We start from the raw sequence: 26,383 nt of genomic DNA, 5'->3' as shown, positions 1-26,383 counted from the left end.
TGAGATGATGGAAAAAAACCCACTTACTTTGTTATAAGTTTGTCAAACAATACAGACTGATTTGTAGTGGTGTAACGACTTTGTTGAAGCCTGCAGCTTCGGCGGACCTCTAAATCTCCATTTTGTTCATGGACATGTTCTGCAGCTTTTGCCTCAGCTCTGGTCTTCAGTGTCCTGGTGACTAAAATGCGGTAACATAGGAAGTATCTTGAGACGTTCAGAAAATGCATCACTACATTTATTTCACCACTGCTCCAGTAAACAGAGAATCTGCAGTGGAGTGACTTTTTCTTTAAATACTGAATTAAAAGTTAATGTCATGGTGACAACACCCAACTTAATTATGTTTAAACTTTACTGTTTGATCTACCTCTTAGCATAAAACTCATTGGAAATACACTATCTTTGAGATATCCTCACAGCTTCAACTGATTTTGGCTAAGAGTTCAGATGTATCTGGGGCCAAGTTAAATACGCAGAATAATGAAGTGCGATCCTTCTCAGCAACTGGGCTAAAAAGGAACCCTATAGCATCCCCACTACTTACCTTCGTTATATTCTTTTGTCTGTTTTGATTTCTGCTTTGCCAACTGCCTACATTAAGAAAGAGGACACTGTATCAGAATTACTGTATAGAAGTATTCCTTATATCCTACCATATCATACTGCATCAAAAAGTTCCTCCTCAAGACTGGGAAACTTTACCTAGTTTATAATCTTGTGCTCCCAGTCAAGCAAACAAAAGCCTGTGGACCACAAGGATTCAGAGCCCAAGTCTGCTGTGAACACAGCTGCTACGTGCACACTGTTTTAGAACGTCTGACATCACATAGAATTCTAATCCTGAAAGTTCTGATGAGGCACATAGTATCTTAGCAACCAAAGTAGGAAGAGCAAAAAGGAGTTGGGAAAAGATGCATGGTTTTTGCTACAAGCAGAAGACTTGTACTACAAAGAGCAATTCCAGTCCTAAGATACAGCACTCATATATAACCATATTCTCCTGCAGACTTCTGGTTTTTCATGTGACTCACTGCACATGCTTTCACTTTTCCTTTTCAGTCTATCTATTCAACAGAGATTGAACAGCCAAAACTACAGTACCTTGTTAAGTGTCTTCGATTGACATTTTCACTTAGTATCTCCATGCTTTTGTCAAAGCTAGAGTCTGAACAGGGTGGCACGCTTTTCCTCATTGATCTTAAACAGTGTCCACCGAAACATTCCATTTTGCTAGAGGAATATTCCTAGCAAAAGAAAGAAATAATATTTATATACACCACGTATGTTGAGCTGAGAAGGCACTTTTACCTCATTTAGGCGAGTTTTTTCTGTAACTCTTCCAAGTTACAGTGCAACAAACAGCACGTAAGTCTTGGACCACTTCAAGGTCTAGGCCAGGGACACATCTGCACTTGAGGTAACTGGGAGGCCACACCATCTGGAGCCAGTTACTGATTAGACTGAGTGTCTGAGAACATTTACAGAGGGATATACACAGTAGGTGTGTGCACACATGTGGGGTCTAAATACCAGCAAGTGGAGCAGGGCTCACACAACCAGCTGGTGGGGACACCCAAGCATCGGGGACAGGTACAGACAGACTGAATGCCCAACACCATCTATCACAAGGGCCCATATTACATATATAAACTTATGTATGTGTGTGTATTATTCCACTAATGGGTTTTCATCCTGATCAGCTGGAGAGGGAAGAAGGATCATTTGCCCTCTCCATAGAACTTCTAAATTCAGCTCCGAACATACAACAATTTCAAGTAAGGACAACTTCTTAAGTTAGAGTCTGTATTTCTACACACATGATCAATTGTGAAATTAGACTCCCAGGTTGGGAGTGACTCTGGAAAGTTTAGCTTGCTTAAACTCTAAGATATACAAGCTATAAGTGGCACTTTGGCTATTTCTGCTTCATTGATCTAGAAGTAAATAGAATCATAGAATAGTTAGGGCTGGAAAGGACCTTAAGATCATCAAGTTCCAGTCCCCTGGCATGGGCAGGGACACCTCACACTATACCACGTCACCCAAGGCTCTGTCCAACCTGGCCTTCAACATCACCAAGTATTCACAACTTCCCTGGGCAACCCATTCCAGTGCCTCACCACCCTTACAATAAGGAACTTCTTCCTTATATCCAATCTAAACCTCTGCTGTTTAAGTTTCAACCCGTTACCCCTTGTCCTGTCACTACAGTCCCTAATAAATAGTTCCTCACCAGCATCCTTATAATCCCCCTTCAGATACTAGAAGGCTGCTATGAGGTCTCCACTCAGCCTTCTCTTCTCCAGGCTGAACAGCCCCAACTTTCTCAGCCTGTCTTCATATGGGAGGTGCTCCAGTCCCCTGATCATCCTCGTGGCCTCCTCTGGACTTGTTCCAACAGTTCCATGTCCTTTTCATGTTGAGGACATCAGAACTGCACACAGTACTCCAAGTGAGGTCTCACGAGAGCACAGTAGAGGGGCAGGATCACCTCCTTTGACCTGCTGGTCACGCTCCTTTTGATGCAGCCCAGAATACGGTTGGCTTTCTGGGCTGTGAGTGCACACTGCTGGCTTATGTTCATTTTCTCATTGACCAACACCCCCAAGTCCTTCTCCGCAGGACTACCATGAATTTCTGTCCATCATTTCTGTAGAGCCACCAAATTGGTCAGGCAGGATTTGCCCTTGGTTAAGACACCCTGGCTGTCACCAAGCACCTTGTTGTTTTTCATGTGCCCTAGCATGCCTTCCAGGAGAATCTGCTCCCAGATTTTGCCAGGCACAGAGGTGAGACTGACTGGTCTGTAATTCCCTGGGTCATCCATTTTCCCCTTCTTGAAAATGGGGGTTATATTTCCCTTTTCCAGTCATCAGGAACTTCACCTGACTGCCATGATTTTTCAAATATGATGGCCAGTGGCTTTGAAACTTCATTCACCAGCTACTTCAGGACCCGCGGATGGATATCATCAGGGCCCACAGACTTGTGTACATTAAGGTTCTTAAGATGGTCTCGAACCAGACCCTCTCCTACAGTGGGCCCAAGGTCTTCATTCTCACAGTCCCTGCGTCCACCTTCCAAGACTCGGGTGCTGTGGTCAGAGCCTTTGCCAGTGAAGACCGAGGCAAAGAAGCCATTCAGAACCTCAGCCCTCTCCAAGTCCTGTGTAGCCAGTTCTCCTGAAAGCTTCCAGAGGGGCCTGCATTGCCCTAGTCTGTTTTTTATCCACTACATACCTATAAAATCCCTTCCTGTTATCCCTAACATCCCTAGCCAAGTTTAATTCTAACTGGGCCTTAGCTTTCCTAACCTGGTCCCTAGCTTTCCAGACAACATCCCTGTGTTCTTCCCAGGCTGCCTGTCCTTGTTTCCAGCTTTTATAAGCCTTTATTTTTCCCTGGAAGTTTCCTCAGCAGCTCCTTATCCATCCAAGGGGTTCTCCTGGCCCTCCTGCTGCATTTCCTTGTAGCTTGGATGCAACACTCCTGAGCTTGTAGCAGGTGATCCTTGAATATCAACCAAGAGTCTTGGGCCCCCCCACCCTCTAGGGCTATATCCCATGGAACCTTGCTAAACAGGTTCCTGAAAAGGCCAAAGTCAGCTCTCTTGAAGTCCAGGGCAGTGACTTTGTTGCATGCTTTTCTCACTGTCCTTAGGATCTTGAATTCAACCATCTCATGATCACTGCAACCAAGGCTGCCCTGGAGCGTCACATTTCCAACAAGCCCTTCCCTGTTGGTGAGAATATTCCTTGGGAGCAACTTCAAAGGTTTGCCACATCAGTTAAAAGATGCTTGCAGTAATATATTTCACAAATCTCTCAGCCAAAGGAAGAACACTTCGAGAATGTCAGCACAGATGTTAGGAAAAGCCCAGTATAGTGACCAGGGAAATCTTTCTACGTGCACTTACACACTTGTTCACTATTGTCATGCATTTTTAATGCAATGTTCACCATGTAATGTCTGTGATATTTACTGTCCTCTGTACTGTATTTTTTATCTTAATGTTGGCTCAAATTAGGACACAGGCAAAGCAGTAACGGTGCATATTGCTAACTGTGATCGTCCTCCATTTATAGGAAGGTATCCCAGGTCAGCAAGATGGCAGACACCAAGAAGCAGCCAGCGAAGCAAGAGTAACTAACTCTTATCAACCCAACCAGGCTGAAAACACACATTTAAGAAGTAAACTCAGAAGCAGCAAATGGCTAAACAGCAAAGATAAGGCAGTTGGATTAAAGAGGTCTGTAAAGTATTTCAAATTTTGTAAGCATTTCATATTTTATTACTTTCCTCATCCCATAGACAGCAATTGGCAATTGTTTCTAAAAGGCCTCTGTAAAAAAACTGTGTTCAGCTCTCTAATGTCTGAGGAAGTAACTCTGTGTTGAAGTACTACCAAAACAGATAAAGGTCCTTAGGCAGCGAGGCTGTTAACTCTGAAGGCTCAGCCTGCAAAAACAAGTTTCCACTTTGCCCAGACAAAAAGTGAACCCTGAAGCACATCGACCCCAAATACAGGTCCCATAACAGCAATCTTGTTTACCTTGGGCACTTACACCAGGGTTATACACCTGCAGACATGCAACTTTCAATGGGACACTGAACCACTTTGTACCTGGCATGGAACTGCTTGGGACTGAAAACTTGGAAGGGAATAAACCCACAGATGTTGGCTTACCTCAGACTTCCTGCTGCAGGCTCCTTAGTATGCATGAAAGAAGCTGACTAAAGATAAACCCCTTGCTGGTATCAGAAAAACTTCAAGAGCTGCCACTGCCGAGTCCTTGCACATTAACAAGACAGGACAGAGGCATTAGGACCTGAACATGCAATTAGCACCATCATCATCTTATCATCTAGGGCACTTCCGTCTGTCTCTGCACTCTAGCAGAGCCTGACCATTGTACAAATGAAGTAAGAATGACTGAGCCTCAAAGAATGGGAAAGGTCTGCAAAAGGGGAAAAACCACAACCAAAACAAGCCGAAAGATAAAGAAACCAAAGAACAAGCTCCCACAGTTTCACAATGAGGATCCTACTTTGGTTTCAGTGAAAAGCTTACAGTTAAGCTTCCTCATTCTTCTCCACACTGAGAACACAAGCCAGCCACTCTACCTGCCTGGCTCTGCACAGCCTTTGTGTGCCCATGTGCAACAGGCAGCTGAATTCCCTGTAGCCTCTGACAACCCTTTCTAGTGTGGACTGCAAAAGCAAAGTTTCCATGTTCCAAGCAGATTCCATGTCAAAAAAAAACAACCCAACAAACCAAACCAGGACCTAAGGATTTCTTATTAGTTCAGTATCACTGAAAATAATGAGAATCCACACCACTGAAAATCCCGAGTTCTGCTGGAAGGAAACAGAGTCCATTCCAAGCACCACTCCAAGGCAGGGCTTCAGTAAAGAGCAGACCTCTTCCAAGTTAGATCTGGCCTGCCTTTATTTGTTACAGAAAGGCAGGACACCCTGAGAACAGCCCCATTTGGAAAGAGCAGAGAAGAGCTTTAGCCTTACAATGCTAAATGCTTTTTTCAAACATACTTGCAGCCCAGAAAGCCAACCTCAACACTGGGCTATAGCAAAAGGAGATCCTGCCCCTCTATTCTGCTCTCATGAGACCCCACTTAGAGCACTGTGTACAGTTCTGGTGTTCTCAACATAAACAGGACATTGAGCTGTTGGAGCAAGTCCAGAGAAGACTGCAAGGATGATCAGGGGCTGGAGCACCTCCCATATGAAGACAGGCTGAGAAAGTTGGAGCTGTTCAGACTGGAAAAGAGAAGCTGTGTGTAGACCTCATAGCAGCCTTCCAGTATCTGAAGGGGGCCTACAAGGACACTGGAAAGGGACTCATCATCAGGGACTATAGCAATAGGACAAGGGATAATGGGTTTAAACTTAAAACAGAGGAAGTTCAGGTTAGATATAAGGAAGATGTTCTTTACTGTGAGGGTGGTGAGGCAGTGGAATGGGTTGCCCAGGGAGGTTGTGAATGCTCCATCCCTGGCAGTGTTCAAGACCAGGCTGGACAGAGCCTTGGGTGACATGGTTTAGTGTGAGGTGCTCCTGCCCTTGGCAGGGGGCTGGAATTGAATGATCTTAAGGTCCTTTCCAACCCTGACTATTCTGTGATTAAAACCAATGAACTTCTCAAAGTGAAATGGTTCAGTTACTAAAGTAGCAACACGGCGGTGCAGACAGCCTGGGGTACTTCACAACCCTCATAACTACATAATGTGTCTCTTCCACTGGGATAGATTAAAATTATCAAAAGCTCAAGTAACATTTTCACCACTTTAGGGTACTCATATAAGTGCTTTAATTAAATCTAAAGTAGTCCTGATCTCTAACCAAAGCTTTGTTTATAAAGCATCCAAAGTAGCACCGATATAACCCTGACTAAAGAGCATTTCACGGGCACTTCAGGCCAGCTGGAACGGGGTTGTAGGTCCCACGTATCCTATGTTGAGCGCTGGTTTTGATGCATTTTTGTCCCCAGAGCAGCGAGTTCTCCCTCTAAGCAGCGCCACAACTACAGCACAGCCGTGTCGCGGGTTTTCCGAAGGCAACTCCTTAGGTAACAAATTATATCCAAACACACGGGCAGAGGCAAGAGACACACACCAAGCCCCAACACTATGGGCAGCTCATCCGGGCAAGGCCGCCCGGGGCGCTCTCCCTGCCGTGTCACCGCTCCGGGGAAAGCGGTCGTGTCCAGACCACCGACAGCTGTGGGGCACCGGTGCGGGGCTGGGGAATGGTGGGTACGGACCCGGAGACGACGACATTGACTGCTTCCGCATACACGGCAACACAACCGGCCGCAGTTGCAGGTAATACAACCGGTGTGACACGATGAGCCATAGCTGTAGGGAACACAACCAGCTGTAGGTGATACAAGCAGCCGTAGCTGCGGGCTCTCACGCTAAATCCCCCTGCTCCCGCTTTTCCCTCCACATGACGCCGACCTCCGGTTCTTTCGTGAGGGACGCGGCTTCCCCAGCTCCTCCCAGCAGCTCCCAGAGGCTCATGGTCGGTACCGGCAAACCCCTACCCGGGCCCACAGCCCAGCAGGCAGAGCCTTACCCGGTTACTCACGTCCTCGCCGGCTCTCCTGGTCCCCCTGGATCCCGCGGCCCTGGTGGTGACCGAGGAGGCCCCAGAGCGCGTCCAGATGCGGCGGCTGCTGAGCGAGGGGGACTCCAGGGTAATGAACTCGGAGCTGGAGTCCATGAGGTCGAACGAGGAGCGGAGGCGCCGGCTGTCGCGGGTCGCTGGCCCGGGCGGGCGGGCACTGTTACTCCTCAGAACCACCATGGCCGAGCAGGCACCGTTCTGCTCTAACACTGCAGCCCGGCCCGGCCTGGCCGCAGCGTCGCCTCCCTCCGGATCCCTCCGCCTCGCTCCCTCCCTCGGCTCCCCGCCTGCCGCCGCTCCTCCGCTCCAGCAGCTAGTCCCGGCACGGCTGGCGGAAGGATACTACATCGCGATAGGTTGGTTTAATTTTTTGGCGCGTAAAAGTTGATGCGGGTTGTTTTGCCCGCCCGGGATTGGCCCCGCGGCCGCTTCCAGCCGGTAGGGGCGGGGCCTACACTTAAAGGGGCCTCTCCCTTCGCAAGCAGCACCCGTTGCTCTCCGCTCCTTCCGCCTCACGCTGAGGGGCCGCGGTGCGCGGGGAACACCTGAGGTGGAGCCGCCATGGCGGAGCCGCCGTGCGGCCGCGTCCCCGCAGTGAAGCCGTAGCTGGTGGCGCCCGCCGCTTCCTGCGCCGCTCTCATACCCAGTCGGGGCCGGCCATGGCCCGGCCCGCGGCTGCCTACGAACCGGCGGTGCCGGCCCGCCCTGCCTGCGCCTACACCAGTTGCTACTGGTAAGGGCGGCCCGAGGCCGTACGAGGGGGCGGTGAGAGCCGGGTGGGGGGGTCCGCACCCGCTGAGGCGGGACCCTCTCCCCACATTGACTGGTTAGACAGAAATAATCAGTTCTTGTGTTTTGCAGTGAAGAAAACGTTTGGAAGCTTTGCGAGTACATCAGGAGTCAGGATCAGTACCCGTTAGAAGAGTTTTACGCTGTTTTCATATCCAATGATAGGAGGATGGTGAGTCAGTGGGGTGTGATGTGGATGCAGCTATGGAGAGGGTCAGGTCTTCAGGCTGCTGCCCTTGTAGGTGGGACGCGGTCCAGGGCTTTAGGCTACAGCCTGGCATAGGTAAATGTGGTCCCAGGCATTTTAACTACAGCCTGACGTGAGAGATGCTCAAAGGCCCCTAGTTTGTAAGACATGGTCCAAAACCCTCTTGTAGTTCACTTTGTCTCAGAGGCTTGAAATCATACCTTGTCAGATCTGTTATCTGCTGTGCTCAGGACAATAGAGAAGCCGCAGTCCCCCTGTGAGCATTCTTCCCTGTGATCTATCAATCTGGGGGGATGATGATGTTATCCAGAATGGTCTCCATGCTCCTGGAAGATAGAAACAAGAGAAACTTTTCTGACTGCAGTACAGATGTAAGCTGTGGAAGTGGATAGGTTAACAAGGAACAAACCAATTAACCCAAAGGAATCTGTATTTAATGGAAAGGTTTTAGTCACTTAAGATTTATTTACTTCCAACTTTCAGATTCCACTGTGGAAGCAGAAATCAGGACATGGAGATGCGCCTGTTGTCTGGGTAAGGCGTTCTGTGCTCTCAGTGATTTTGGGTGTGTGCTTCTGTAGTGGATAGCTGCAAGGATCAGACACGGGGCAATGTCTTTACTGTAGCAGACTGTTCCATCTGAACGTAAAGAAACACGCTGTTTTACAGTGAGGGTGATGGAACACTGGAGCAGGTTTCTCAGGGAGGTTGTGGTATCTCCATCCTTGGAGATATTTAGAAGGCATCCGGACATGGTTGTGGTCAGCTGGCTTTAGGTGTCCCTGCTTGAGCAGCAGGGTGGACCCATGTGACCTCCAGAGGTCCCTTCTAACCTCAGCCATTCTATAGCTTTGTGTTAATGTGTATTCTTTTAGAACAGATTTATAAAAAGCCTAAATCTGGTGTTCCTTTTTACCATTCATAACAAATCGACAGCAAGACAATAAAATCTATAGGGGATTAACCTTAACATTGGTAAGATTATTATCTGGATGTTGTTGAGGCTACCAGCTCTTCAAGATTTGAAGCAGATGTTTGTACTTGTATGTAGTAGATGAATGAAAATATCTGCATAGGCCTGATGGAGGATAGAAAAATAAGCAATGCATGTATTCAGGTGTCAGCAACTAAACTGATCAGTTAATGGTGGCTTTGGAATGTCATTTAATCAATTAATGTCATTCAGTAATTGCCACTACAGAATTCCTTTTAAATGCATATGATTAGAGTCCTTTCAGTTACCTGGAAAAAACTTTCTTGTGGCAACTTTTCCCTCTGAAATTGTGCAAAATAATCTGCAAACTGAAGTTTTGTGTTTTCTGAATCACTTATTGCCTCCCAAGGTATCAGTATCTTCATAGCAGAAAAAAAGGTTTAATTTAAGGAAATCAAAGTCATACAAAGATGATCTCAAAAGGAATAAGATTCAGGAAAGGCCACTGCATAATGTGGATGTCTCATGGATCAAAAGATGTTTTAACTTGGATGTTTCAGTGGATCATAGGACATGTAAAGTTAATGTTTTGTATATTCTGTAACAGATTCTTCTAAATATTGCATTTGTTACATATATATGTGTGTGTCTATATATATATAGACACACACATACATATAGTGGTCTAGCAAAGTAGGTTGGCCAAGATATTTTTTTCCTCCCAGTCCCTTTGTGGTTCTGTTTAATCTTGAAAGTGCCAAAAGACGATGCTTCAAACTCTTTTTGTGAGTGGCTTTAATGTAACGTTTAGTAAGCTGTTAACAGCTACCTTCAGTCTAATTTTGGAACACAGCAGTGTACGTACCTAACAGCTAACGTAGGTAGCTACAGCGTCTCCACACCTCCACCACAACCTTGTATGCTGGGTCTCTTTAGCTTGGAGGAGACTGAGGGGTGACCTCATCGGTGTTTACAAATATGTAAAGGGTGGGTGTCAGGATGATGGAGCTAGGCTTTTTTCAGTGATATCAAGTGATAGGACAAGGGGCAATGGGTGTAAACTGGAGCATAGGAGGTTCCACGTTAACATCAGGAAGAACTTCTTTACTGTAAGAGTGACAGAGCACTGGGACAGGTTGCCCAGGGAGGTTGTGGAGTCTCCTACGTTGAAGATATGCAAGGCCTGCCTGGACAAGTTCCTGTGTGATGTACTCTAGGTTACCCTGCTCTTGCAGGGGGGTTCGACTAGATGATCTTTTGAGGTCCCTTCCAACCCTTGGGATTCTGTAATGAGTTAAGGAATAAAACTACACTTCACAACCCAAGTGTCAAGACAGAATAGTTACCTTGAAAAATTATGGTATAGGTGTTTCTGCCCAGCTACAAGAACTGCTTACAGGCATGTCTGTCCCAGCGGTCCCCTTTATGTGAGCCATCTGCTGCCTTTTCAGTTGCATGCTAGTTTTCCAGGTGCTTCTGGCAGCTGAACACTGCACTCCAAATTACTGCAACAGCTACAAATCTCTCATTCGAAGAGATCACTAGATAATTTTAGTCTTAAGCTGTCACCATATCATTGTGAGCATTTACTTAGGGCTGGGTCCAGGGTAAAAATACTTATCGCACTCTACTTTTGTATTGTGGTGCAGGACATGGAAGAGATTTGCTGTTTTCTTAGGAGTAATGTACATGTCAGATAAGCCCCAAAGAAGGCTGCAAAGGAACGGATGGAATAGCAAGGCTTCTTGAAAGGCACAGTGGGCCAGACAGGTGTTGGGAAAACGCCTGATGCCAGAAATGTTACAGGCTTAATAGTTCAAGTGCTGGAAGCAGGATTTAAAGACGGGATCTGTAGCTTTCTGCTTTTAGGAAGTGTTTTTCTCCCCCTTCCCTTTGCCAGTTTCTCGTAAAGCTGTTTAACTCATGGCAATTACCCTTTTTCCCAGGACTACCATGTCATTCTACTTCACGTTTCCAGCGGGGAGCAGAACTTCATTTATGATCTTGACACAGTGTTGCCATTCCCATGTCCCTTTGACATGTATAGTGTGGAGGCTTTTAGGTTGGATGACAGCCTTCATCCGGAATTTCACAGGTGATGACACAAAACATAAAGACCATGAATGTTATTACATGAAATGAAAGCTGAAGTTCTCTTTGTGGGTGTGTAGTGACAAAGGGCTTTGTGCTATACCCCAGTGAAACAAATGCACCGTGTTATTTTTCTAAAGCTCTTTAGTCATCAAACCACCTTTTCTTTCTTTTCGGCTTGTTAACTTCTTGCCACAATATTTGTGATTTATGCATTTCATTCAATGAATGTTCCTTGGTGGGATGAAAGAGGTGTTGTGAGTGATGCAGTATTGTATCCATGCATCTTCTGATACAGTTCTGCATTTTTATTTAGGAAAATCCGAATGATTCGAGCAGATTTGTACTTGAAGACTTTTGCTTCAGACAGGTCTCATATGAAAGATGCAAATGGGAAATGGCACAAACCTCCTCCTTCATACCCTTGTATTGAAACTGCAGGTAAGTTGCCAGAGCTCATTTTCCCTGCTTACTGTGGTGAATGACATAGTCCAAGATGCACCCAAGAAATAGGTACCCTTCCATAGTGTGTGTCTGGAAGCGCATACAGATAGCTCAGTATTTCATATGTCTGTGAAGCATTTGGCACTTCCTTTTCTGAACGTGTACAGTCTAGCATGCCTCCTGGCAGCTACCGTTATCAAACATTAATTACTCATTAATTACTGATCTTCAAAAGCTGAGCAGAGAACAGGAGGTAAGTAGTGCTGTTAGAATCATAGAATAGTTAGGGTTGGAAAGGACCTTAAGATCATCCAGTTCCAACCCCCCTGCCACAGGCAGGGACACCTCACACTAAACCATGCCACCCAAGGCTCTGTGCTGTTCTCTTGTTACAGCAGGGAATTGAAGCAGAGGCCAAATAACTTGCTTAGAGGGTCACAAAGTGAATTTTTAACATGCTCATTATACCACATTTCAGCTGGCAAGTCCCGTCCTGCCAGAGCAAGTCTCTACCAGGTGAATTGGACCTGAGGACACTTTAAGGCAAACTGGCAAATCAGCAAATTTTCCCCCAAGCCTTAAGCTTCTTTTAAGTGTTATTCTACATAATAGACTCTGGGCCAAGCAGAGAGAGAAGTAAAAGCTTGCTGTCTCCTCTGTAGAGCTGCATAAGCCATTCTTATCACACAGCACTTCAGCTTATTCTAATCATGTGCTTGGCAAGCTGGCTAACATCTGCCATGTGTTTGTTTGTTTCTGGTTTTCCTCCCAGATGAAGAAAGGCATAGTGAAGTTGTGCTTTAAGGGAGCATTCCTATTACTGCTCTGCATGTTTACTTTTGTTGCTTATTAATAATGCAGCACTGCTGTGTGCTTATGTTGGAGAAGGCAGGGTCAAAGAAACATCTTTTGTGTTTAAGTCCAAGTTTATTATGGTTTTAAATTGCTAATTCTCAGTCTTTGGCTTCTATAGAAGCTTGGTGTTGTGCACTGGAGTAGAATGAATCATGAATGTGGGAAGGAGCACTGCTGTAGTCTTCATTGGGAAGCTTTAGGTATTTTCTAGACAATTCAGGTTATGAAGCACCTTAAATTCTGTCTCTTGGTCCTTATCTGTGTTTTCAACAAAGGTACTGTAGCAGGTGGAGAATGCCTGAACTGCAATTCACAGTTCACTGTTAGCTGGAGCCTCCGAGGCACTGGAGGCTTTTTGCCTGTGGAAACCTTGTTGTTGTGACAGTTAAGAGCTAATGAAAGTGTAAGGAATATAGATCAGGCCAGGCCAGGAAGGTGGAATAGTTCTATTAGGATCAAAAGAGTATTCATGGATAGTAAGTTACAGAATGCCAACCAATTGCAGGTGTGTGCAGGTACCTCTCGCTCTAGTAAATGACTCTGTAGCTGCAGACCCTGTAACTCTCCCCTTACCTGTCTTGTTTAGCTGAGCTTATCTCACTGGTGAGCAGCAGCCACGTGGCCTTAATCAACTTCCAGATTGCCTCTGTGATGTGGTAGATAGTAAAAGATCCATAAGCCTTTGTTCCTCTTATGCTTTATTTCCTTGCTCTGTAATTTGCTGTGCTAGAAGAAACATCCATAGGTCATCCAGTCCAACACCTGCTCAAAACAGGGGTTCCTTGGGGCTCTATGCCAAGTCTAGTCTTGAAGACCCCCAGGGATGGAGATTTCACCATCTTCCTGGGCAGTCTGTCCCAGTATTTGACCACTGTCATGGTAAAATATATAAACAACATTTTCTTATTTTCGTGTAATCAGAATTTCCCATATTCCAGCTTGTTTTTTTTTTGGCTTCTTGTCCTATTACCAGGCTCCTCAAGGCAGCTCTGGCTCCATCTTCTTTGTGTCCTCTGATCAGGCAGATGTAGACAGCAGTAAGGTCTCCCCTTCATGTCTGTTTAAGACTGAACAGATGCAGCTTCTCACAGCTTCTCACATTCTCTCACCCCAAACAACTTGATGTTCTTTTTCTGGCTCACTCCAGTATGTAACTGTTTTGGTTTTTTCCTGTATTGGAGAGCTCCAGACTGGATACGGTATTCCAGCTCTGTGCTGGTGCACTCTTGTCTCCTGGTCAGTTACTTGGCTGAAAGAAACTGGTTACCCTTGCATACACTGAAGGTGGAAGATCATTCACGGGGTAACTTCCAAGTTCTGGGCAAGAGCAGGAATAGATCTAGGATGCCTCAAGTTGTGTTTCATTCACTACCAGTTTCTCCAGCTTAATTTTGTCTTCCCGGTATTAATGTGAGATACAATGATGTGTGCTTCATTGTGCCCAGTCAGTGAGGGATCTGGGTTTAATGATTGTGGAACAAGCATTTACTTTAACCTTTACCTGAATCTAAGCCCTGGGTGTCTGTAGATGACTATATGCCCTGTAGGCCAACATACAGGTTTTAAAGGCATTGCTGTCAATAAGTGGAACTGGTAGTTCCTTTTCTTTAGAGACTGGTAATGTCTCAGCATGGTTTTATCAGGCATGAAAGTGACTTGCTTTAACCTTGATGGAAGACTGGGTGTCAAACCTATTTTTTTATCATAAAGGAGCCTGGGGTATTAGTGTTCATACCCATGCCAAATTCCGTGGCAGATAACTGTTTTCTCCCTGCCGTCTCACTTAGATAGAGTACTCTGCTTTCCCTCATAATTTGTGTTTGTATAAGATTAACCTGCTTTCAATTACAGCAAATATTTCAAGACTGGAAAAATACAACAAAAATATATTAGTCCTTCTTTTAATGCATGAACATTGCGCTGTTAAAAATAAATGTGCCCATGAGCTCTTGGTGTTTAAAGACAATCAGCACTCTGGTACTATTCTGTTGATGCAATTTGCTATGTGTTAAAGCATATTAGTTAAATTTATATACACTGCTGCTCTTTTCCCACTGGGTTTTAAAGCTTTTAGTTAACTTAAAAGACAAGAATGTTTGCTAAAATATTGCCTCTTGCAGAACAGAGCAGCTGCTAAGCCTGGATATAGCACTTGGGGAAAAGAAATTCTATAGTATCAAAGTCAAGTGTAAATTATGTAGGACCATCGGTAGGATAATGTAGTTGCCTAGTGTGGAGCTAGGATGGGATCTGGGACCAGTGATCCTTTTTAATGGTGTATACCAGGAAATGTTTGACCATGAAATTCCTTTTGGAATTAAATCAAGGAATCTCTATCAGTCACCAGTTCAGCTATTTTTTTGAACTATGACTAACTCAAACGGAATAATTCTTCAGCTGTCTTTGCGCTGCTCGTGGGGTTGCAAAATAAACCTTCTAAAATAAGTCATCCATTCCCATCCATGCTTAAAGACGTTGATGCTGGAATTAGGTGGCTTTTTAAAGCACTATTTTTCAAAAAGCAAACAATCCCAAGCTGCATAACTAAAGATTCCTCAGTATCAAATCAGAACTCACATGCTAAGCATGAGCCTCTTGGAACTGGCTCTGCTCTAGCTGGTTCCTAGTGCCAGGCCTCTGTGTTTCTTACTGGCATTGCTCTGGCCTCTACTCTGCTGCTGTGTGTGCCAGAAGAAGCTGGCCAACCTACCTGGGTGCGTGGTGCTTTCTCACACAGCCCTGTCCTCTGCTGGAATCAGCATACCTGACCTGCAGCAGAATAGGTTGCCAATGGCCTCCTGTTTGAAGAAGAAAACAAGGTCCAATCTGGTACTTTGTTCAAATACAAAACCAAAGAAGATGTGATTTGGTGCACAGATTCATTGTTCCAGGGCTGGCGAGCACAGCCTGGGGTTTTCTTTGAAGTTTTCTTTCCACAGATTAATGAGGTCTGATTCTGCTTTGAGTCCTGATGAGATCAGCCCTCCTTATTGCAAGCCCGTGGAGAATACAGCTTACAAGGTGCGTTTCAGGATTACCTGGAACAGATGGTCCTAGGGCTTAACTGTTAGCATCAGCTCCAGCACTGAAAAGCACTGGTTTGGATTTCAGATCTCCTCAGGTGTTTGGTAGCACACTGGCAGGTTTGATTTGTAAAGGCTTTTTGTTCTTTTTATTCTTATTAAAATCCCTGGTGGCCATAAATGATGGGGTTTCACTTGTTTGGGATTTGTTTTGAAGGGCATGAGTAAGACAGCTGAGAAGTTATAGAGACACTGTGTATGGCTTCTATGGAACAGGCAAGCTGCTAGCCAGAGGCCAGGCAGATGCTTTTCTGTCCTAGTGGAAGCAAAAAGCAGGCACCAGTACAGATGTAAGTAGCTCAGATGTGTTTCATAGGAGCCTTCTGTTCTCATTTGAGAATAAAACGCCAATCTGTCAGGTTAAGTCCTTATTTCATGAGCTTTTGTGGAAGTAAAGAATCAAGTCAAGGTAAAGGCAATGAAGGTACAATTAAGGATAGAAGTATCTAAATTCTGTGAAAGACTTACTGAAATTACACCACTTTCTGTGAAAGACCATGAGCTTTTGTTTTACACTGAGATGGACCAGGATGGTTTGCACTCAGTTGTGTCTTGGCTGTGGGACCAGTGCCCTCCAGCTGAGTGTGGTAAAAGCCTGCAAAAAGACTCCTCTACCTACTCCTGCAAGTAATAGGGATCTGAAGAGATCTACAGACATCTATACAAGTCTAAAGACCCCAGTCTTAGTGACACGGTTTAGTGGTGGCCTTGGCAGTGCTGGGGAGCAGTTGGACTTTATGATCTTAAAGGTCTTTTCCAACCTGTTTGATTCTGTGTTTCTGTTTCAGGTGCCCCCAAGGTTAGGCAGCAGCAGAAGTGATCTTGGAGGCTTTGTTTCAGACTTGCTCACTTCCAGCAGCCCGTCGGCATTGCCATTACTCAGAGTTAGTCCAAGGTCTGTGAGCCAAGCCGAGGCTTGGCTGAAACATTGCTCTCTAACTACTGCTGGCAGCAGGCACAAGTATCCTGGCTAGCAGTGCCATCTGCTAGTTCGTCCCTGCTCAGGGCAAAAGCATCAGACGTGATTAAAACAATGAAGCGATGCAAGGATCCCCAGATGCAGCAGCTAGAGCTCATAGACAGCACGTGTGCATGTGACAAAGTGGGTTTGGTCCAAGAGGAAGAGCAGCTCTGAGTGTGCACAACCGCAAGCTTATAGAATAGCTGCAGCACCTCAGGAGGACTGAAAGTGTAGCGTAAATCTTAATGATTTCTTTCTTGTTTTAATTCTGCTGCTCTTGACCGTGTATGAATGTTCTATAAAGCATGCTCCTCCTTGCTTTTGGGGTGAAATCCTCTTGATCTGTCAGCTGTAGCATCCAGATGCCTCTTCTGTAAATTCTGCCGTTTGTCACTCATCCTCTGCTTCAGGAAGAGCAGTTTGTGATGTGCTTACACAGTTTTGCCGAGCTGTTCCTTAAAGCTGCAAGGTCTGACATAATGCACATGACTTTCAGATACAGCACATGAGTAAAAGGAGCAGCACAGACTGTTGTCACTCGAATGAAACAGGAGAGGTCTCACTATGCTTTTTCCTATGGCTAGATCTGATACTGCTTCAGTGCCATCTACTGACTGTTGTTAGACCATTCGCTCTTCACAGGAATCTGACTCTGATGCTCTGCTATAATCCTGAATTTAAGAGAGTATTTAATTTCCTACAGGAGATGTGACAGCAACTTCCAAGTTGCTAACTGCAGCGGCTGTGTTTGTAACTCTGCTGGAACAATCCCCTTTGGGCTTCTTTATTAGTCACAGAACAGTTCTATGAAATTATTCTACTATGCTCAGTGCACATAAAGCACTGGGAGGAAAAGACAAGCTGGGAATTGGAAAACAGGCTGGCCAAGCTACCAGCAAGAGCTGTTAACTGCAGCTCAATGGTCTTGACCTGCAACAGCAAATCTGGGCTTGTGTGGTTTTAAATTCACACTCAGTCAGGCAGGAGCTGGCCTTGTTCTGCCAGACTCACTTCAGCAGCAGGACCATGCTTGGCTGGACATGAGGATTTTCCATGTGCAGAGCCCAAACAGGTTAACAAGATAGGAGTCAGGGGCCTGACCTCGGAAGTGATGAGAGATTAGGCAAATCACAAAGCTGTACCTTGGTGTAGATGTGGTGCACATAGAGGCTTCAGGGCTTGCATTAATGGCTGGGACTCTGGGTCTGAGATTCCTTAACATTGTCTTCCCTTCCTTGCTTCTGTTATCCATATTACACAAGCTTTTTGCAGCTGAAGCAAATTCCATCGTATAGGTTTTATAATAAATTCATTTAGAGCCTACATATGTTTAATTCTGAAATGCACACATGAATCACCCATGTTAAAATAAATATATAAAATACAGTGGCTCTCCCACTCTATTCTTTAAGCTCATTCTCTTCCAGCTTTCTTTTAATGGGCATTTAAAAGACATATGTGCACAGATTGTCAGTGTGAACATAAAAGAAGGAAGTCCAAGGAAGTTTGTAGTCAGAGCTGAATAGGCTGAGAAATTGGAAATCTCTGCTCAGCATGAGACAGTAAGGCTTTGCACCAGCCCAGCTCCAGAAAAAGAATGTATGGGGTACCTAAACCTATAACTGCACACCAGCACTCTCCACTGAGCTGTCTGGGATCCATAGGAGTGACGGTATGATTTCTACCTCTTCTGCAGGAGTCAGAGCAGATCAAACTCCTGGCAAAGAGCACTCATGGCTACTGACTTTGTCCAGTGGTTCAGGATTCAAACCAACCTGTGTCTGCCCCAGCCTAGGCTGATGCCTTTCTTCACCTGGGCATCCCTACAGGCTACAGGCTGGGTTAGTCACACAATTCCTCTTGTGTGTCTATTCTAGCCTTGCAGTGCACTGGTGTGCAGGTTCACGGCTGCAGGGAAAGCAAATCCAGAGCAAATGCTGTAGTCTGGGGAGTCACAAATGTTAGGTTTGCCAAGGGGCAAATCACTTCTGAGAGGTACTAAGCAAGTTCCACGTCTGACTGCTGCTCTGACTCTGTTCCTCTGTAGTCAGTGCAAAAGCTGACTCAGTTGACTTTGATTCAGAATGTAATGGGGGAATAATACTTCCTCTGCTTTTGACTATTGACACTGATGTGAATGCAGGAAGACTACAAGTACCTGCTGTATTGCAGTGCCCTGTGTTGGTTGTTCCTTGCACTCCAGTTCTCTGACACTACTTGACCCTTCTAGGCTGCCTTTGCAGGGAAAAATCTTACTCTTTCTATGGACGCTAGTTTCTAATGACTAAGGATACTAACTGATCCAGTAATGTGATTATTGCCGTGGGCAGAGAGAGGGATCAGGGGCAAAAGCAACATTTCAGAGGCTGGAAATAGATGTTTTCAGAGCACTGTGTAATTTCTGAAGCCTTGCTGGGCTGCTGCTCAGCCAACATACTATGAACTCTGCTATTTCGAACTGAATTATCAAAGAGGAGCCTTGGGGCTTTCTCTGCATAGGTGCATATGTATGCTACAGAAGCTGCAACAGGAACTTAAATATTGATCATTTCTGGTCTTGTTTTTTAGACTCCAAGATGAACTTAGATGATTTCATCAGTATGAATCCCAAAGTGGGATGGGGCTCAGTGTTTCCCCTTCCAGACTTCGTACATCGATTTGGCAGACAGACTGACTACAGCTATTCTTCGGAAGGACAGTGAAGTGAACAATGGTCTTCTCTCCGCTTCTGTTCTCAGTGTTTTGCTGCTTTTATGTTCTATTTATGGTTTACATTTCTGTACATGGAGTAAGTATTTGGGAAGGTAGAATACCCCATCAAAAATATCATGAACTGAATAAAACCTTTTATTTTTATTACGTAAGAAGGAGCTTGGTTTTTGCTGTCAAATCAAAAGCAGATATCCCACCATAAGCACATTACTTTTCCATCTACTGTGCCCAAACTGAAAAGAGCATTTGCATGCTGTAGGAAAAGCTTCTGGAAAAAGATATGCATGAAATACTGAACAGTGTAGCTCAACTTGCTACATGTCACCACATTTCAGAAGTGAGATGCAGTATGTTTGCTTTGTGTTATGATTCCTATCACTTACGTAACAGACGGTGCATCTCAGTTTAGTCACCAGCTTTATCAATTGGACCTTATTTAGCAGAAGCCTAAAGGTCAGACCCGCAAAGGGAAGACAGATTTAGCAGCATGAACTCCCAAACACTACGTAAAACCAGACAAGTATCTAAGTTTTTGTGCTGTACAAGGGGAGAATTAAATGTGCTGCTATTTCAGTTAAACTATCCCAGCACTGACACTTGTTGAAAGATGCAGTTGCTTTTGCTTAATGCTTGTGCATCCTCACCTTCCCCCATGTGCTTGCACTTAGCATTTGTCTGGCCCCATAGTAATCCAGGGTAGGAAGCTAAAATGCCAGGAAAAAGGATGGGGTTTTTTTTTCTGGGTCTTAGCTCCTTGAACTGGCTTGTCATGAGGTCAGACAGCTGCTGGGATAAGGAAATCAGCTGGGACATATGGCTGGGGGGAAGGGAATGAGAAAGCCTCCCCCATACAGGGCTGCTTGCTGCTGAATTTCGTTAGAGGTGATACCAAGCTTTCAGGGGAACCCAGGAAAGCCACTGTGTTGATTGAGAGCTTGGAGCAGTCTCCCACGTCTTAGAAGAGTGTCCTAAAAACATGGGATTACAGAAATAGGCTGCAATGAGGTGTTTAATTATCTGGGTTTGGATCTGTTTTTCTTTACCTACTAACATGTCACAGAATTACAGACTGGTAGAACAGTTCATGTTCAAATTGGGTCAGACTAGGCTGCCCAGGGCTTTATCCAGTCAAGCCTTGGAAACCCACTGAGATTGAGACTACTGACAAACATGTGATGGACTTCGGTCTTGGTGAGGAAAAGCATAGTAATGATCATAAGTATTAAGGGGTCATTTTGTTTGTAAGTACAGAAAAATGTAAAAACTTCAAAGATATTTATGTATATTACTGTTACACCAGTGTGCTGTTATATATATATATATAGTGTGACTCTATCTCCCATTAGTTCCAGAGAATTTACTCAGCACATTAACAACAGTGACAGACCATTGAACAACAGTAGGAGTGATTTACTTCACCCAGACATCACTTTTTCTGTGTCGTAGGGGCTGGCTGACTGTCGAAACTTGACTTTCTGTGGCCAGACCAGCATGGCTGGTTGCTGTGCAGATAGGCTGCTACCACATGGATCCCTTGGGTGCCAGCATGAGCTATGGATAGGCACCACTCATCTGCAGAGTGGGAGAGTTGCTCTGTAGTTTCTGTCTCTGTAAACCAGCTTTACCAGAAGAGACTGGGACGTGGTGTTCCTGGTAAACTGGTGCTTGGAGCTCTCCAGAGAGGGGTCAGCTCTGGATTTAACCACACAGACCTCTGGAAGGTCTGATTTATTGTGTTTGGTTGAAACAGCAGCTCTTTCTGCATGACACTGGTGTGGCAGCCATGCTTTGAGTGAGTGAAGGTGGTGTTACTTGCTGTTGTTGAGTGATGTCAGGATTGACTGTGAACATGCACAGCAGCAGCAGTTTGCTTGCTGAGCTCTGTACATATGACAACCCAGCTCCCAGCACTGCCCATGTAGCAGAACTAGGAGTTTAAAGATGTGCACTTTGTAAGAGCAGGTTATGCTAAGCACTTTTTATCCTTCAAGTAGGTGATTGAATCTCACATACACAGTGTTCCTCTGCATTGATCGACAGACCCTTTAAGCTGTTGCAGAACATGAGGTTCTCATCCCTCCGTACTTGAGTATGTCATTTGATTTAAATACTGAGCTGCCAACCTCAGCTGGTTTCTAGTGCCTTAAATTCATGACGCGCTCCCTTCACTGAGGCTAAGAGACAAGAATTTGCCTGGTCTAATCTAGTTTCAGGATGGAGGCTGTTAAGGAGAACAGTCACAGCCATTATTCAGAGCATACACATTAAAAAACCCCACCAATTCTGTCTAATCATACTGAACAGATGCTTAATTTTGCATGTAGCAAGCTGGGTGTCATGGGAGCTTTTCTAGAATTAACCATCTTTTTGTAGCTCTTGCAGAAAGTTGTCATTCCACAGGGACAGGCAGAAGTCAGAGCATGATTTCACTCAGTGCTGAGCGGGTTGATACTGTGGTGCTGTCTCTGTAGCCCTTCAGGCCTGGTGGCATTTCATCACCATTTCAGAAGCTGTGCTATCAGAAAGAATTTAGGAGTACACCAAGTGCTCATTTACAGCCGAAATGGGAGGAGAAGCTGCTTGCTTCACCACAATTAGTAGAGACCAGCCTGTTTTCGAGAGCTCATTAGCCATGGTGTCCAATTAGAGGGGCTTAGTGAATTCCCTCCCCTCTTTGCTCCTTTCTCTCTCCAATTACCCCTTGTTCTGACTGTTTTGGGGCACTTGCTGTGTTAACCTTTCTGCTGTACCTCATACTGATGTGTGAGGTGGCCCCACTGGCACAGTTTACTCACTCAGCCACACAAGTTGCAGGCGGAAAAGCAGGGTTTGTTGAGAGCTGCTTTGCCAAGTGCCAGCAGAAGCAGCACATGTCAGCAGTACAAGCAAAGAACGGCTGCTGTAAAGCTGATGGTGATGAGGCAACTTTGCTGCCGCTAATTACCACTGATTATCAGCTCTGAGATAATAGATGGATTTAAACACCTAAGAGTCAAGCAACTTTATACCATGGGTGTGCATAGGCGTGGGGTACACCATACAGTAGAGCATGACTTGGTGGTCCTCAGGTGCAGCTCCAAGCTGGCCAGCACAAACACCCAGCCAAAGTGGTGCTCTCCCTAGAACCTCGCACCCTGCTGCAGGGAGCTGGGCTAGTGCTGCTGTGGGATACAAAGCACTATGGAAGCTTTGGCATTACTGCTGGGATGCACTGGCACAGCAGGAGCAGCATGTGCTCACCTGAACTCTATGCTGTTGATAGACTGCAAGACTTTCCCTGTGTCCAGATGATGTCCTAGTCTTTCCAGCACAAAGCTGATCTGCTTATTCACTTTTACTACAATGGTTTCTTAGTGCAGCTTAGTTTTCCATTGCCTTTCAGCCTTCATTACCTTGTCCTTTGCATCGTGAAATCTTTCTGTTGTCTGGTTATTACAGTAGTTATGTTTTGAAAGCCCCTAAGTGGTGACTTTTTAGACTAGGTCACCCTTGAGTCAGGCACTGAACAGTCAGGAGAAACCCCCTTGCCCTCAGGTCAGTTACTCACAATCCCACGATCCCCCAGCATCTGTATTCTCTTGGTCACTGGAAATTCTCCATCACTTTTACTTCTAGACATCAGAGGGCAAGTCCCTGATAGCCTTATAATGAGCAAATAACCTACCTTAGAATCATAGAATTGTAGAATAGTTAGAATTGGAAAGGACCTTAAGATCATCCAGTTCCAACCCCCCTGCCATGGGCAGGGACACCTCACACTAAACCATGCCACCCAAGGCTTTGTCCAACCTGGCCTTGAACACTGACAGGGATGAAGCATTCAGAGCTTCATTGGGAAACCCATTCCAGTGCCTCACCACCCTAACAGTAAAGAATTTCTTCCTTATATCCAATCTAAACTCCCCCTGTTTAAGTTTTAACCCGTTACCCCTTGTCCTATCACTACAGCCCCTAATAAAGAGTCCCTCCCCAGCATCCCTGTAGGCCCCTTTCAGATACTGGAAGGCTGCTATGAGGTCTCCACGCAGCCTTCTCTTCTCCAGGCTGAACAGCCCCAACTTTCTCAGCCTGTCTTCATATGGGAGGTGCTCCAGTCCCCTGATCATCCTCGTGGTCCTCCTCCAGGCTTGTTCCAACAGTTCCATGTCCTTCTATTTTAGGGTAATTCTTGTGCCCATCAGGCTATTGATGCAGTAACCTGCAACATGAGGTAGGACACCCACATCTCTCCTGCCTTTTTCTCTTCTATTCTGCTGCTTTTTACTTAATATAGTTTATTTGATAACTAAGCGTTTCTGTTTGCCTGTTTGGGACTTCTGGAAAACAAAAAGCTTGTTTTTCCTGACATGTTTTTGCTTGGTCAGCACGTTTTCATCAACATGAGTCTTGAGAAAGTACCATTTCTCAGCTGGCCAGCAGAGAGAGCAGTCAGCATTCAGTGGACGGGTTTGGGAGGCTTGGCCAGAGTTGCTCTCCTGCCTGCTCTGTCCTGCCGGTACCTGCTACAGTTAGACAAAGATAACCCTGACAGCAGTGCAGAGGTGATCTGTATCTGCAAGGCTGTGGGCAATGTATTGCCCTTGACTGCCTGAGGCTCTAATGTGAGAGCCAGTCCATCCTGTGCATCAAGGGCTATATGGCAGCAGTGTCAAAACACCTACCAATGTTTGGGGATCTGTTCAGCATTCACAATCCCTGCTGAAATGGGAAATCCCTTAGAATATCAGACTAACTGCTTCACTGTCAATTTATGGACTTCAGAGGTTACATTCATGTACCACGGGTGCTGAACTGTGATCTGTGCTGTGAAGGAGGCAGAGGGGCACTGGGGTGCATCTGTATGAATCAGAGTCCAATATGACAGCCCCGGTCGGGACATTTTGACCTGCATGGCCTCTTCTCACCCCATCATTGTCCAGCCAGAGCCTCATGCATGTCCTGAAGCACTGTTGCTCTCCAAACATCTACTGGGAAATGACCACCTCTGGGGTCCACGTCCCTTTCGTTAGAATGACTTTGGTCCAAATCTTATCATATTGCACTAAACACAGCTGTGGATTGAATGACCTGAGAAGCTGTACCAGGGAATAGTATTTCATCTCCTCTTGAGGTGAAACCTGTCTGGACATCTGGTAATTACCAACTCAGAAATGTGAGGGAGGGAATGTGGTGATTTTCTTCTCCCTTCTGGCTCTCCCCTTATGCAAGAGCTGGCCCAGTTGAGGCCAAGGTTAATGAAGCATACCCAGAGAGTGAGTGTCTGGAGACATCTGCTCAGGTTTGCTCAGCAGCTGCCTGCACCCTCTCCATGGAGCTCAGCTCTAGGTGAAGGCTTTCATTTGTGACCATGGAGTGAGAAGTGAAGCACTCCATACAAATGCAGCCTTTCAACAAGTTAAGTGCAGCTGCACACCAGTGGTTCTGGAAAATCTCTCCAGTTTGAACTAAGATAAACAAATATGGTTCCTTAAGTATCCTCAGTGTTTCCTTATACTTACAGTAGGAAATACCTTGGATACTGAGGGCAGCTAAACCAAATCTTACTTGGTTATCTAAGGCCTCTGGCAAGTCCCTGAGTTTCTGAGTGAGCTGAGCCACTTCTTAGGCATGAGGCGTACCAAGCTTCAATTTATAGTGATAATAATAAGCGTTCAAAGGACCTGAGCTGTGAACTGTCACTCACAAAGCCTGAGTTGAAGCAGCTTTATTCACCTGAAGCTCACTTTAAGTGTCTGGTGCTGGTGCAGAGGGCCATGAGCAGGGTATTTCCGATGAGCTGGATTCCTGACATCATATTACTTCAAAGCAGGAAATGCTCATTTGGCCTGGTTCAGTGTCATACTGGCCTTCCCATGCAAGGCTATATCTGGAACCCAAACACTGCAATAAGGCAGGAATCATTATATGTTATTCCTTTTTAAACGGCCTACACAGCAAGAAGATGGTAGTTATCTCAGCCTTCCCTTCTCTTTAGTATGCAATTGTGGTGGCGTGCTTCCCACTGTCTCAGCTTTGCTGCTGAAATGGCAGCGCACCAGCTCCGCACTCGGAGCCATCCCGAGGAAACGTTCTGCTGCGGCTTTTAACCATTTTGCTGTAAAGCTCTTCCACTTCTGGGTGAAGCAAGGGTTTCCAGTCCCTGTTTATAGCCGGTGTAATCAGCTTGGCTATTTATATTGTGCTCATCACAGAGCACTTCGCTGTTTGAAATGGTGACAGTTTTATTTATACCAGCACAAAACAAAGTCATCGCGGACCGAGGAGGCGACGTTCGGAGTATTCTTTCCTCACTACGTGACGCTCTTCAGCAGCTCAGACTTCTGTCAGGCAAAGTCGTGCTCCTAGGGAAAAAATACAGCCCTATGGAAGGCAGGGATCCCACCAGCCTTTGTCTGTGCTGTGTCTGTGAAGGGAATGGGGCTGTTTAGTCAAGTAGCTTCTACCAGCGGCTACCTCAGTATGAACATGCTGCGCTGCCAGCAACATCCATAGAGTTGTCTTAGTGCAGCTAAAAGCAGAGTTTGATCTGCTCTGCCAGAGGTTCTAAAAATACCTTTTAATATGCTAAGGTATGTGTCTGGCCAGGGCTTGTTTTCAAATGCATCGTTCCATGGAGTTGCTACAAAATAAGCAGAGCACAAGTAGCTCCCTCCAGAGATGCAAAATACCCAGTGCTGCAGGGATCCAGCCTTTCCCCTGCCTTGGTCCCAGCAGAAAGGTGCGAAGAAGGGACTTGGAGGGGATTTGCAGGGCTGTATTTGCCAGAGGTGTTTTACTGGGAAGTTGCCTTAATCCTTGCTCTTGTTTAACTTATTCAACAAGTATTAAATACCGTGCACCCCCCCCCCTCCCCCCAGCTGGGTGCTCCTGAGATCTGAAAAGCCAAGTGAGGGGCTTCATTCCCAGCAGAGAAGACCCTCCCATGTCCTGGCAGCCCCTCCAAGCTCACACCATGCACAGGTTGGATCCATGCATGGAAGCAAAGCCCCAGCCCCCTGCTAAAGGCTGAGTGAGCCAGGGTGAAGCAGTCTCCCTCCCAGCAGCTGCAGAGCCTCAGTGCAACCTTTCTGCTGGTGCTTGCTGTGGTCTTGCTGCTTTGAGCCACCACAGGAATCCAGCCCTGTGGAATGGCTCAGCCCAGCCCTGGCCACACAGGCT

General features: G+C 45.7%; 2 protein-coding genes across 3 annotated transcripts in view; one reads left to right on the top strand and one right to left on the bottom strand.

Moving 5' to 3' along the window:
• The window catches only part of ATAD2 (ATPase family AAA domain containing 2), a 31,258-nt gene extending 23,875 nt beyond the window's left edge, over positions 1 to 7,383 (bottom strand). Inside the window, exons 1-4 of one of the 2 annotated variants that reach the window (XM_031044436.2) lie at positions 7,098 to 7,383; positions 1,105 to 1,247; positions 548 to 594; positions 28 to 181 (exon numbers count right to left, since the gene is read on the bottom strand). In XM_031044436.2, coding sequence (XP_030900296.2) covers positions 28 to 181; positions 548 to 594; positions 1,105 to 1,247; positions 7,098 to 7,328 — 575 coding nt within the window. In that variant the 5' untranslated portion in view covers positions 7,329 to 7,383. The remainder of the gene's footprint in view (positions 1 to 27; positions 182 to 547; positions 595 to 1,104; positions 1,248 to 7,097) is intronic. The other variant, XM_034064507.1, reaches the window with a different exon arrangement.
• A 243-nt stretch (positions 7,384 to 7,626) lies between these two features.
• On the top strand, positions 7,627 to 19,380 carry NTAQ1 (N-terminal glutamine amidase 1). Its single transcript, XM_005143841.3, has 6 exons — positions 7,627 to 7,881; positions 8,010 to 8,109; positions 8,629 to 8,679; positions 11,026 to 11,174; positions 11,487 to 11,611; positions 19,082 to 19,380. Exons 1-6 carry the CDS (start codon positions 7,808 to 7,810, stop codon positions 19,213 to 19,215), a joined length of 633 nt encoding a protein of 210 aa, XP_005143898.2. The 5' UTR covers positions 7,627 to 7,807; the 3' UTR covers positions 19,216 to 19,380.
• Positions 19,381 to 26,383: the final 7,003 nt, after the last annotated feature.

The sequence above is a fragment of the Melopsittacus undulatus genome, chromosome 1 (assembly GCF_012275295.1).
Source record: "Melopsittacus undulatus isolate bMelUnd1 chromosome 1, bMelUnd1.mat.Z, whole genome shotgun sequence".
Classification (NCBI taxonomy): domain Eukaryota; kingdom Metazoa; phylum Chordata; class Aves; order Psittaciformes; family Psittaculidae; genus Melopsittacus; species Melopsittacus undulatus.
This window is presented reverse-complemented; position numbering and strand designations above follow the sequence as displayed.

Excerpts from the sequence above, each read along its gene's own strand:
- NTAQ1 (XM_005143841.3), top strand. The coding sequence starts at position 7,808 with ATGGCCCGGCCCGCGGCTGCCTACGAACCGGCGGTGCCGGCCCGCCCT. Across the intron at positions 8,110-8,628 it reads TATCCAATGATAGGAGGATG|ATTCCACTGTGGAAGCAGAA; the intron begins GTGAGTCAGTGG and ends TCCAACTTTCAG. Across the intron at positions 8,680-11,025 it reads GAGATGCGCCTGTTGTCTGG|GACTACCATGTCATTCTACT; the intron begins GTAAGGCGTTCT and ends CCTTTTTCCCAG.